Source organism: Nycticebus coucang, chromosome 2 (assembly GCF_027406575.1).
Source record: "Nycticebus coucang isolate mNycCou1 chromosome 2, mNycCou1.pri, whole genome shotgun sequence".
Taxonomy (NCBI): Eukaryota; Metazoa; Chordata; class Mammalia; order Primates; family Lorisidae; genus Nycticebus; species Nycticebus coucang.
Genome location: NC_069781.1, coordinates 149,132,102 through 149,144,713, shown reverse-complemented (window position 1 = coordinate 149,144,713; position 12,612 = coordinate 149,132,102). Strand labels below are relative to the sequence as shown.

The 12,612-nt window shown below is 46.8% G+C and overlaps 2 protein-coding genes across 17 annotated transcripts in view; one reads left to right on the top strand and one right to left on the bottom strand.

The window, feature by feature from the left end:
• The window catches only part of BRD7 (bromodomain containing 7), a 45,682-nt gene extending 40,837 nt beyond the window's left edge, over positions 1-4,845 (top strand). The window contains exons 13-17 of one of the 2 annotated variants that reach the window (XM_053582159.1): positions 274-330; positions 3,251-3,362; positions 3,574-3,717; positions 3,927-4,070; positions 4,618-4,845. In XM_053582159.1, the coding sequence (XP_053438134.1) occupies positions 274-330; positions 3,251-3,362; positions 3,574-3,717; positions 3,927-4,070; positions 4,618-4,673 (513 nt within the window). In that variant the 3' untranslated portion in view covers positions 4,674-4,845. Of the gene's footprint in view, positions 1-273; positions 331-3,247; positions 3,363-3,573; positions 3,718-3,926; positions 4,071-4,617 lie in introns of both variants that reach the window. The other variant, XM_053582158.1, reaches the window with a different exon arrangement.
• An 883-nt stretch (positions 4,846-5,728) lies between these two features.
• Positions 5,729-12,612, bottom strand: part of ADCY7 (adenylate cyclase 7) — a 66,340-nt gene continuing 59,456 nt past the window's right edge. For 14 of the 15 annotated variants that reach the window (XM_053582145.1, XM_053582139.1, XM_053582146.1 and 11 more), the window contains 7 exons: positions 11,956-12,049; positions 11,522-11,677; positions 10,871-11,017; positions 10,320-10,424; positions 9,927-10,041; positions 9,189-9,313; positions 5,729-8,967 (listed from right to left, as the gene is read on the bottom strand). In XM_053582145.1, coding sequence (XP_053438120.1) covers positions 8,821-8,967; positions 9,189-9,313; positions 9,927-10,041; positions 10,320-10,424; positions 10,871-11,017; positions 11,522-11,677; positions 11,956-12,049 — 889 coding nt within the window. In that variant the 3' untranslated portion in view covers positions 5,729-8,820. The remainder of the gene's footprint in view (positions 8,968-9,188; positions 9,314-9,926; positions 10,042-10,319; positions 10,425-10,870; positions 11,018-11,521; positions 11,678-11,955; positions 12,050-12,612) is intronic. The other variant, XM_053582147.1, reaches the window with a different exon arrangement.

Sequence of the window (12,612 nt, the reverse complement as noted above, 5' to 3'; positions counted from 1 at the left end):
GGACTCCATTTATTTAGGTATTTATATACTAGTTACCAGAATACCTTCTTAAACACGTGTATAGCTTTTTAACTAGTTATAAAACCCCCAACTCATAATACTCTGAAATGCTAATAATTATATTCATTTCAGTTAAAAAAAAATCATATTCCAAGAGTCCATATTCTTATGCCTTTTCTGGTGCTGTAAAAGTCTTGATAGTTTTTTGTTTTCCTTGATAATTTGCCTTTGCATGTATTTTCATACAGAATTGTTTTTCGTTTGTCCTTACAGTCAATTCCTGAAGATGAAGGTCATGCTAGGACACTTAACCCAGCAAAGGAAATGGAGGTGATTATATTTTATTCTTTATAAGAAATATTTATGTGGATAATGAACTCAAAGGACTAAATGAGAGAAGCCTTATTTATGTATTCATGTATTTATTTTCACGATTCAGGCATTAGTACTTTTTCCCCCAGATTAATATATAAGGACACATTGTTTGCATTTGTTAGGTAGCATCTCGAGTTGCAGTAGAGTCCTTCACCCAGGAGCTGTGCCATATACCCCTACATTGTACCCATTAGGTAGGAGCTTATCTAGGCCCCATCCCCCCTCGTCCCACATGAATATAATTGTTTTTCTGTCATGTGGGCCTGTAGTCGTTCATCTACTTGTTTTCATGCTTGCTTTTCCTTACTTTACTAAGGAGAATGTTCTAACTCCATCCAGGTAAATAAAAAAGACGTAAAGTCTCCATCCTTTTTATGGCAGAATAGTATTCCATGGTATACATATACCACAGTTTATTTGGTTCATGGGCACTTGAACCCAACAAAAGGTTGTTTCCACACCTTTGCAATTGTAAATTGAGATGCTGGAGACATTTGAGTGCAGATGTCTTACAATAAGCTGATTTTTTTTTTCTGGGTAGATACTTACTAATGCAATTGTGGGATGAAGTGGAAGGTCTATTTTTAGCTCTTCGAGGATTCTCCAGACTACACCATTGATGGGATTGCAAACTAGTACAGCCTTTTTTAGAAAGAAATATAAAAAGCCTTATTTGAGTATTAAGATAAAATAAGGGTTTGTTTTGTTCTTTGCCTCTGGGGAGCTTAGTGGTGTGGGTAGTACAGTAGACAAGCACGTAAATGACAGAGCCCAAACCAGGTGTCATGCTGTGTGAATGCAGGGGAGCTCCTCACAGCACGCTGCTGACCTGGGTCATTCTAGAAGGGTAAATAGGCATTCCCTGAGCGGGCAGGGCCAGGTGTCTGAATTGAGTAGAGCTGTGTGTATAGTGACATAAATGGAACTGAGAGAACAGGGCCTCTTGTGTCTCAAGCCCAGAACACAGGTGACAAGCAGTGCCTGGGAGAGAGGAGGAAGGGTAGTGAAGCTAGAGGGGCAGTACGCAGTGGTGAAGTCTTTGGTGTAGTGCTGCGGTAGTGAGGTTTCTCCCATAGAGGGCAGGATACTGCAGTGAAAAGCTACAGGACTTTTCTAAGCAAGAAAATGATGGGCGCTGTGGCTCACCCTGTAATCCCAGCACTCTGGGAGGCCTAGGCAGTGGATTGCTTGAGCTCAAGAGTTCCAGACCAGCCTGAGCAACAGAGACTCGCCTCTACTAAAAATAGAAAAATTAGCCAGGCATCATGGCGGGCACCCAAGTACTCAGGAGGCTGAGGCAAGAGGGTCACTTGAACAAGAGATCACTGAGTTTGAAGTTGCTGTGAGCTCTGACACCAGGGCACAGAGCGAGACTAGCATACCAATGAAAGGAAGCAAAGATGATGTGGGAATACAATAGAAGGAAAACAGACCCAGTGCAGGAAGCAAGTAGCAACATCATCAGTTCACAGAGGAAATACAAGAAAGGGGGCAAACCTTTTGATGCGTGTGGTCTGGGACATTACTGGAGGTGTAGGCCTGGAACTCCAAGACCTTGGTCTATAGGTGTGGATCTGGAAGATGTGGATGAAAAGGTAGTGACTAAAATAAAATTGTAAAGAGGAAAAGGTTGTCCAGGGAGAACATGTAGTCTGGGAAAGGTTAAAGGACATATTCTTGGAGAAGCGCACTAGGTAGGGCAGGAAAACCATGAAGGGCGATAGGCAGGAAGAGGCAGCTCGACTTGTCGGGTTCCCCACAGAGGGGATCAGGGCAGGCTTAGTAAGGTCAGTGGGGGGTTGACTTCAGTGAGTGGAGGGAAATGAGCTAAAGGGACGTTCGTTGTTCAGGATAGAGAAACACACCCCTGGTAGCTAAGAAAGAAAAGTCAAGATGGGAGGTCAAGTAAAAACTATGAAGAAATTTACATAACTGTGTTTTCAAGGAAGGAGGAGCTAAGCAAGGTCACATGCTTAGTGAAGGGGCAAGATTGAAAGCTGTCTTGAGGGTGGCCCCTGTGGCTCAAGGAGTAGGGCCCCAGTCCCATATGCCAGAGGTGGTGGGTTCAAACCCAGCCCTGGCCAAAAACCAAAAAAAAAAAAAAGAAAGATGTCTTGAGAATGGGAAAGGAAGTTGGTAAGAAAATGAGTTTAGGGCCCAGCTGAAATGGCAAAACGTGAATGCATGCTGATGCCACACTGCACACGTGCAGTGTTTATCCACCACATAACGCCTGTCTGTAGGTAGATTCAGGTGTTCAGATTGATGGAACTTGGATACAATGTCATAGTATAAGTGGAACCATTAACTTAACGTCTGGGTTGATCTGTTCCTAAAAAACAGTGTTGAGTTTATAAAAACTCCATCTTATAACAAAAGTAAAACTCACCTCTTCTTCTCCTGTGCAATATTGACACTAGTTTTGGAGCCTAGAGACGACCCAGGAAGCATCTCATGTTACAAATCTACTGTAGGAATGGAAGTATATGGACAGTGTGAGCTGAAACATTTACTCTTAAGTCTCAGAAACATCCATTGTCATAATCACCAAAAGCTCTTCATAATTTAGGCGGTAACAGGGCTCTTGCTTTATCTTTAGAATGGTTGCCATATGAAACAAAGGACACACATTGTCCAAGACACATCAGTACATTACAGAGAAGTATGAATTTATGGACACTTTTTTGGCCAAGATTTGGAAATAGCATCTTAAAGGTGTTCTCGAAAGACCTTTTATATAAGCATCAAAATTAGGATCCGAAAGTAAATAGGTAGAATAACTTTGCTTATAAACAATTTTAATATTTTCTAGTTAGCACTATCATGGCTGAGCAAGCTCACATAGTTGCTTCTTTTTTTTCCATTTTTGAAGCAGATTATAGAAATAGAGTCAGCAGGACGTCTGGACTCCAGTACTCAGGACAGGCTCACGGCACTCAAAGCAGTGACAAGCTTTGGAGCGCCAGTCGAAGTCTTTGACTCCGAAGGTGAGTGTCTCCAGTCTTTGACAGAAACACTACATCACATAGGCAGGCAAGATTTAACATCACATTAGTTCAGATTAGCGTGCCATTCACCATGGGAAAATCTTGGCTAACTGAGTTAATGAATGTAAACCATGGCTGTGGAGCTGATGCCATTTCAGGGGGATTACTACAGTGTGTCCGTGTTTTCTTTGTTCTTTTTCTTACCACCCAGAAGCTGAAGTGTTCCAGAAGAAACTTGATGAGACCACCAAATTGCTCAGGGAGCTCCAGGAAGCCCAGAATGAGCGTTTGAGCACCAGACCCCCTCCCAATATGATCTGTCTCTTGGGTCCCTCGTATAGAGAAATGCATCTCGGTATGTCGCACCTCCAGTAGGAGAAGAATCGGGGGGTGCTTAAAGGGAAAATACTGCTGAGTACAGCAGTGGTGCCACTGTGAAGTAATGCTGAAGTGAATGCCAGAGACAGTGTCATTTTTGATTTTGTTTGCCATCCTTTGGGGTTTTTAAAAAACTAGCTACAGGAATGACTTTTCAATACATGGAATTATTTTTTGTTCTTTTAGCTGAACAAGTGACCAATAATCTTAAAGAACTTGCACAGCAAGTAACTCCAGGTGACATCGTAAGCATGTATGGAGTTCGGAAAGCAATGGGGATTTCCATTCCTTCCCCCGTGGTAGAAAACAACTTTGTAGATTTAACAGAAGGTACGTGCCCTGTTTCTCTGCAAGATCCCTCAGCTCTGCTGGGGTTGTTTCTAAAACCTATAAAGATACCAAAATCCATGGGTATTCAAGTCCCTGGTAGAAAACAGCATCATTGCATCTCATCCTCTAGATTACTTACGCCTACAGGGTAAACACTGTAAATAGTTACGCTATATTTTTTTGTATCATTAATTTTTCCCCCCTAACATGTTCTATCAGTGGTAGTTTAAATCTGCAGGTACGGACCCTGCAGATAAAGCTGTCACTATAGAAGGAACATCCGTCCTCGTCTTTCAAATAACATTTGATCGAGTTTGTCTCTGTTCTTAATATATACAACTACTTTTGGTTTTCTTTCTGTATTGTCCAAAGAATAAAGATCTCACACATTTGCCAGAAAGCTGCAGTAATGACCTACTGATGCACCTGGACCCTGGCCCTGGTGAATAACTCATAGTTACTCCTCAGGAGAGTAGCTTTCTCTTCACTTACCTTTTCTAATTAAAAGGGAAAAATGCTGAATGAAATTGGTATCTTTCTCTTTCAGATTTTGAAGAACCTAAAAAGGCTGATATTGCTGAGGGTGGCCCTGATGGGATGTGAAGCCAGCTGGATTTAATTATATATTATGTACATATTTTTTTCATTCTTGGAAATGCTTTTCAGAAGATATTAAATATTTGTAAATTGTGTTTTTAATTAAACTTCGGAACAGTCAATTTTAGTGTTCCAGAGGTTAGACTTACATTAGGTAATAAAGCTGAACCTGGGACTCTGAGAGGAGTCTGCTTATCAGTGAGCCACCGCCACCTTCCCCTGGCTGAGATGGAGAAGCTCGAGGAACAAAACAGGAAGAGAAGCAAATCCCCCAAATAATTGAAATCATTCATTTTTCACATTTGCCATGTTCCCCATTGAAGAAATTATAACTACGTACTTTCAAACTTACCAGCTCTCCTCTTACTATTTTCAAAATGGCCCTTATGAAGAAGGAATTTAGGTTGGGGGTGTTGTCATCACCCAGGACTTCCTCCTGCCATCTCAGGACCATGACTAAGAAACGTTACCCAGGGTCCCTTCCAGCAGGATTTCTCAGGTTATACAAACACACAACAACTTTCCAATGCAGTGGTTTGGTTCTGCCCTCTGCATGCCTGATGGGAATGATGGTCTTGTGTAGGATAATTAGGTCCCTCCAGCCCCCCTAAAAAAAAAAGCAGAGTTTATAGTGCTATAGTATGGTGGTGTTTTTTCCATTTTTTTAAAAGAGTTATTTAGAACTGTAGCAAAGGGATATGCCAAGTAAGATAAACCAAATCATCCTTGAGTAAATTAGGGAGTTGTGAGTTCAAATGAAAGTCTGTGTTCCATCTACAGTTCTTCATCTGAAATACAAAGGTCAAGTGCACAAGCAGTTATTTATGTCAGAGACCCTGAGACGTGTCCCTTCCCATCACTAATCATGGTGCTGAAATGAATAACTTTTCCTGTTTAAAATAAAACACAGGAAAAAATTGAGGATGGATATAGCCTAGTTCAGTGAACAAATTAAGTTCTAAGATGTTTATACAGAGTCCTCCTGTGAGCACTCAGGCAAGAAGCTATTTTGGAGGGGGGGTTAACTAGCATTTACCAAGAACAAGTAGAGTGAAGGAAAATTAGTTATGCTGAGACTTTTATTATTTATCAAATTTTTTTAATCTGTAAAATACAAGGGCCACCCTATACTTTATGGGGTAACCAGATCTACTTTGGCAAATTCCTCAAGACCAAGAAAAGATTTAAATTCACAATACCTTTAGGACACTGAGGTTTTCTAAATTGCTAATTTAATGTATAAAAAGCAGCTAATGTCTGGTACTGTATACAAATGGGTCACAGCATTTTGAAACACATTACAGATCTCTATATAATAAACTCTATAGTTACTTGTATGTTTTCTGTACACTGACCTTTTATATACATAAAGTATACAATGGTTAATGATCATCTTTTCTATTAGGAAATTTTCTTAATAAGTAAACCAGAAAACTTCAGGTATTAACATTTGCCAATCAGTGAGGCCACTGTAGGGGAACTCTTAAGTCCCTGACCCATAGAGAAGGTCATTGTTAGAAAATACTTGTTTCTGTCATAAAACAAATGATAATCTGTGAAGAATTTACTCGATAATTTGAAAACAGATTTGTAAAAAAAATAACTGCAGGTGATTATTATGGTCTATTACACACTGTGACCTAAACATTAAAAACTAAAAACTTAGAAAATATTTCTTATCTGAGCACAGTGCTTTGGTTGGAAGTAAAGAAAAACAGATTGAGCCACAGGTGCTGGCCCCATATACTGGAGGTGGCGGGTTCAGACCCAGCCCCGGCCAAAAAAAGAAAAGAAAAAAAAAAAAACAGATGAATAGTAACCAATCATCTTTTAAATCTCCCAACTGGGATTTCTGTTAGTAAAGAAAAAGGCAACTTGAATACTGCAGTAGAAACACGCCAACCTCAGCAGCCCTATGCCCTGAGCCACCTGCATCACATCAGCAACAGAACCTTCCTGACTTCTCAGAGGAGCCCCACCAGGAGCCTGGTCACCGCTAGATTTTGAGAGCACAGATTTCAGTAGGGCACTCAGTGAAATCAGCCCTTTATGTGAAAAGGTGTATAAAAAGGGCAATTTAAGCTGGGCTTATTTCCCTTACCAGCATTTTTGCCATAAAATTCCTTTTAACAGTGAGCTCTCAGACTACATCTGTACTGATTTCCAGTTAACATGCAGCACAGCAGAGCCGCTGCTACTGCTGCACCCAGCACCTTCATGCAAATTATAATCACCCCACCCCCTCCCGGGCTGACAGATCTGTCCTGGGCAACTAGGACAGCAACTCATCTCAAGACCTCCTGAGTCCAGGAAAAGAAGGACCAGGACTTCCTGGTCAGTCACAGTCTGCAGCCCTCTGTGGTCTTTGGAGGCTCCTGGGTACAGGATTTTCTGTGTAACATCACGGGTAATGTCTGGCTAAGAATCCCTGCTAGACAGAAAGGCATATGGTATTAGGAATCCCGGGGATGCTCTGCTGACGAGGCCACTGGAGTAACTTCCAGCTGTGATGTCAGATCAGAAAAAATCCGTAGCTTGGTAGCACCTTGAAACAGGCTGACATCTTTCCCATTCCCTGTGGAATCTAAAGCAGGGTGAGCTGCTGTCTTACCACCTGGCTTTTATATCTGTCTTGACGTATTCAGGTTCAAAACAAGAACATAGGTACCTGTCAGAGGACCAGCTTCCCAAATACAGGAACCTTCACGTATGCTCTCGCCAAGTGGGTCCTTCTTGTTTTAAGCTCTACAGCAGGGGTCCTCAAACTGCGGCCCGCAGGCCACATGAGGTGGTGTGATTGTATTTGTTCCCGTTTTTTTTTTTGTTTGTTTTTTTGTAGAGGCAGAGTGTCACTTTATGGCCCTCGGTAGAGTGCCGTGGCCTCACACAGCTCACAACAACCTCCAACTCCTGGGCTTAAGCGATTCTCTTGCCTCAGCCTCCCAAGTAGCTGGGACTACAGGCGCCCGCCACAACACCCGGCTATTTTTTGGTTGCAATTTGGCTGGGGCTGGGTTTGAACCCGCCACCCTCGGTATATGGGGCCTGCGCCTTACTGACTGAGCCACAGGCGCCGCCCCAGTTTTGTTTTTTTAATTTCAAAATAAGATATGTGCAGTGTGCATAGGAATTTGTTCATAGTTTTTTCTTTAAACTATAGTCCGGCCCTCCAACAGTCTGAAGGACAGTGAATTGGCCCCCTGTTTAAAAAGTTTGAGGATACCTGCTCTACAGAGTTAGCAGTGAACACTAGAAACTAGGAAGTACTAACAGGTGGTTCAGGTTCTCTCCTGATTCCATTCCTGTCCAGTAAAATTGTAAGACATACTTGGAAGATTGCAGGGGGCTCAAAACTGCCTGAGCAGTCAGCACAGAGCTAAGAGGTCGCCACTTACCTCCAGGCTTTCACATACTGAACCTGACCCCAGAGTGCTGCCTCAGTTGGCCCTGCCCAGACAGCAGTCCCGCTCACCTGTCAGTGGTTAGAAAGGCAAAGAATACTCTGGAGGGAAGAGACTGTCTAGTGTCCTAAGAAGTCATCAGAAAGAATGAAACCCCATTAATAATTATCCATTATTATGGATAAACACATGCCAGGGATGACAAGAAGTAATGAATGTTCATCTTTTCTCTCTACTGTTTGAAACCATTTACAGATGTAAAATTCTTTCCAATTCCATTTGCCACAACAGAATCCCCAGCCGGGCCTGCTAAGGAGACGGGCGTCTACATGCAGTCACCACAGCCGGTCTCTGTGCCCACAGACAGCAGGTCTTGGCTGGGCATGCTCACGGGCCCCTGAGCTGGACGTCTATTTTGGTCATGTTCTAAGACACCTCCGCAGTACCTCAGGGAACAAAGATCTCAAGGCAGCAAGTACGGCGGTTGCACCCATGACCCCTTTCCGCCATCAGAGATTCTCGCTGCCACTGTTGGTCACCCCTCAGTAGTCGCTTCTCACCGGGGTCTGGTGTGCAGGTCCAAGGAATCCTCTAGTACAAGTCCAGAGGAGCCCTGCACAGCCTCCTGCCCGGAGGTGGCGATGGCCACGCCCTCTGAGCGCCTTTGTCACTGATGTGAGGCTGTCTTCTCCTGGGCATGCTTCAGGGAAGGAAACCAGCTTCCCAGCTTGTTCTGAGCCCAGCAGAAACCCTCAGTTCAGCCCCAGCCCTTGAAACTTGGCAGTGTCCGTACAGACAAAGTAAGTCCTAAGTTCACCTTTGCCTTTGACGTTAATTAGCCCACGACATTCGCAAGAGTAACCTAGGCCCTGGAGGATGATGCATGTCTCCTCAGTAACCTGAAAAGGAAGAGAACCCTACGTCTTCAGAGGCAGGAGCCCTGTTGTGGAAGAGACTGAGAGCTGCAGGGATCAGCATGCACCACCCCCCCACCCCCACCCCCAAGGAATGTGGCAGCTGGAGCACAGGCTGGCAGCTACAGCAGATCTTAAACCCAGGCCCCTCTTCCCTCTCTGGACATTCTTCCCTCTGGCCATGTGCCTCCCCAGTGGGCTCTTACCTGGATTTTCCCAAGTTCCCCAGTACTCTCCATTCGACTGGCCACGTTGACCGTGTTGCCCCAGATGTCGTACTGAGGCTTTCGAGCCCCGATCACTCCAGCAATCACAGGTCCATGGTTTATGCCTGAAGACAATGCTGACAGTTGGCTGGTCATACAGGCAAAACCTCAAGCTTCTGCCCTTAAGGGGAGGCCACGAAATCCACCCCAAGCACAGAAAGCAGGAACCAAACAAAAGTTAGGTTGGGGCAGCTTTGGCCAGGGGGTTATGCTTGAGATGTGAGAAAGGCCTTCCCTGCCCCGCCAGAGCTTCTGCAGACTTTGCAGTATTCCTGAAGCCTGGGTTTGATGTTGACCCTTACCTGCTTTCGGCTGATATCACTTTTGACACTCCCAGGCTTTGAACACAGAGCCTTTTGGCTAATGGTGACTAGTTAGATTTTATAACTTCGTTTTGTTCTCTGTATTTTAAGGTCACCTACTTAACAGGTGGTGACTCCAGTTTTCTGTGGTGATATATTCTTATTTATCTAACACTTCAAAAGTAACTATATAAGCAGTAAGTAAAGGTCTGAGTAATTACCCAATCCAGCCATTGGGCCTGTCAGATCAGAGGGTTTCTAAAACTTTCCATAATAGAAGGCAGAGCATGGCTCACCACACGGACGAGGTGGGCGGCCTGGGCGCACAGGCTGCGCTGTGCAGCCCCCCATGCCCACCGCCCGCCCGGGCCCTCACCGACTCGGAGGCGGAAGGAGTTGAAGGAGTGCCTGTTGATGCCGTCCAGCTTGCTCATCAGGGCGATGCTGAACTCCACCATGACACCGATGTGGGCGTGCTGCCGCTCCAGGTCCTGTGGGGCAGAGTATGGTGTGGGCAACCCCACCACACTCTCCACCCAATGGGCGCTTGCTCTTTGGGTGCCCAGCCCCCTGGCCTGGGGGGTACACAGTTGGTGGCAGATTCGCTAGCGGCTCCTCCACAGGCAGGGTTCCCATGTCCCCACGGAGGGACCCATCACCTGCCACCACAACTGTCAGGGCTGAGCCATTCTAGTACCTTTGCCCTTCCCAGACAGGACCTGGAGGTGTGGTGACAGGTCAGAGGACTGCTGAATTCCCCTCTGAGTACCTGGTTCTCGTGCCCTGGGGTGGCGCTGAGCCCTGCAGCTGCCATGTATGTGCTGCCAATGGTCTTGATCTTCTCCACACCACTGAACTTGGGCTTCAGCAGCAGCTGTAGGACAGGGAGCAGTGAGGCAGGGCCTGCTCCAGCTTCTCGGGGAGCGTGGAGGACTCGTGTGGCCCTGCTCTTCCTGTCACCTGCACCCCCCACACTCACCTCCCTCATCCCAGCCTGTCCTCCCGCTCATCCTTGCTAAGGAGAAACAAGCAGCTCAGCATTATTTACACAGAGAGGTGGGCGGTCTGTCTCCAGTAAAGAATTAAGCCCCAGCTGAGGCTTAGCTGGGAACCAACTGTTGTACAGGGTGCAAGCTGCCCTCACAGAAAAGATGTCAACAAAACACTTGAATAAAATGGAATGAAAAAGACAAATGTGTGCCTTTTAGACTTTGTGGGGTATTTTCCCCTCAAGGGAGCCGTATTAGACTTTATAACTGGGTCGCAGGCTGCCCCCCGTTCCCCCCAGCGCAGGTGAGCTGCCTGTGGCCGGCTGTGCACCTCATCAAAGTCTGCGATGATCTCGTTCAGCAGGCGCAGGCACTCCAGCCCCTCCTTGTTGACGTCACACTCCGTGTAGAACACTTTGAAGTCGGGCACCGAGGCGAACATGACACAGACACAGTCGTAGGACTGATGGTACCAGTCCTGGGTGCAGGTGGGAAGAGATGGACCTGTGTCCATTTTGCCTCTTGAGGGGACAGGGTCAGGCTTTCAGGGGGGTGAGGGGACTGCACAGGGGTCATGGGAGGCTAATAAAACATGGAGTGATTCTGAAGCAGTAGGTCAGGGGATGTCGCTGCTCTTCTGGGCACCATAGAAATACATTCACTCACAGCCAGGGCTGAGGACCGCTGGGGAGCAGCAGGGTCAGGGCTCCACCCTAAGCTAGTCACTGGCCTTGGTTTCCTCATCTAGAAAACTCTCTGCCACACGGAACTAGTACTTCCTTCAGTACAGAACATCCAGGTTACAAGCACCAGAACACGTGTCCTCTCAACAGCCCATTTCACAGAATGCAACCGGGCACGGGACGTGGGGCCTGCCCAGCAGCACAGTGGGGCCCTCGGCCTACAGCTGACACTCTGGGAACATGCCCCAGCCTGCACCTCCAGCCTCCCCAGCCTCTGACCGAGCTGCTCCCCACCACACCTCGTTTAACTTGTCACCAATGAAGTGAGCTGCCACGTGGGCTGGCAGGACGTTCTCTAGGAGGAGGCGGTTCACATTCTCCATGGTTTCGAACTCCTCCTGCTCCTTCTTGAATTTCTTCTTCCACAGACAGTCCAAGCGGCAATAATAGTCAATCTGCAACAGCAAGAAGCATCAGTGTCCTGTCTGCAAGGAGCAAAGCCAGGCAGAGGGGCTGGCAGGGCATAGTTGGGACCCTCAGGGCTGCTGGGCCAGCTGCTGCATGGACAGTGTGACTGGCATCTCCCAGTCAGGTCAGCCTGTCCCTTGTACCCCGGGGAAGGTGAGGACACTCACTTGGAGCCCCTGGCTAGGGGGCCAGAGCTTTCCGGCAAGACTCTGCCGCCTGCCTACTGCCCTGCCTCAGCTCGGCACCCACCCGCCCTCGTCTGTACCTGTCTGGAGAGCATGAGGAGGGTGGCGTAGAACAGGACCAGGTAAAAATTGATCATGGTCTTCACATCCTTCCAGGAACAGCTGGGGACACTGCTGGATGTAAGAGGAGGCTGGGTCACCACCAGCACCCCCACCCCAATCTGCCACTTCATGTCACTGTCCCACCAGGTGCCCCCAACTGGAGGATGTGGGAACACGACGTTCTAACGAGGGACAGTTGTTAAGCAAAAGGGAAGGAGGGGGAGGCCTCACGAGGTGACCTCTGAGCTCTCCCAAATGATAATCAGCCCAGGGAGGCCTGAAAGGAGCCAAGAGCTCCCCATGGTAAGCGAGGGCAAGGCCAGCAGGGGCACAGACTGGTAGTTTGGCATAAGGGTGTTACAGGTGGGAGCCAGACCCGAGCAGCACACCCTGGCTCTGGGTCCCCAGGCTTTTGGCCCTCTCTTCAAACCACGTGCGGCCCAGAGCCCCCAGAACCTTGCAGAACCTTACTGTGCCTCAGGTTATCACCACCTGTCCAGGAAGAACAGAGCAAATGCTCTTCCCAAAACAGGAGACCTGGGACACGGCCCAAAGAGAAGGACGAAGCTAGAGCTGAAGTCTCCCTCCCCCTCCACCGGTGGATTGGCCCAGGAACAGGACACCCATTGGGCTCT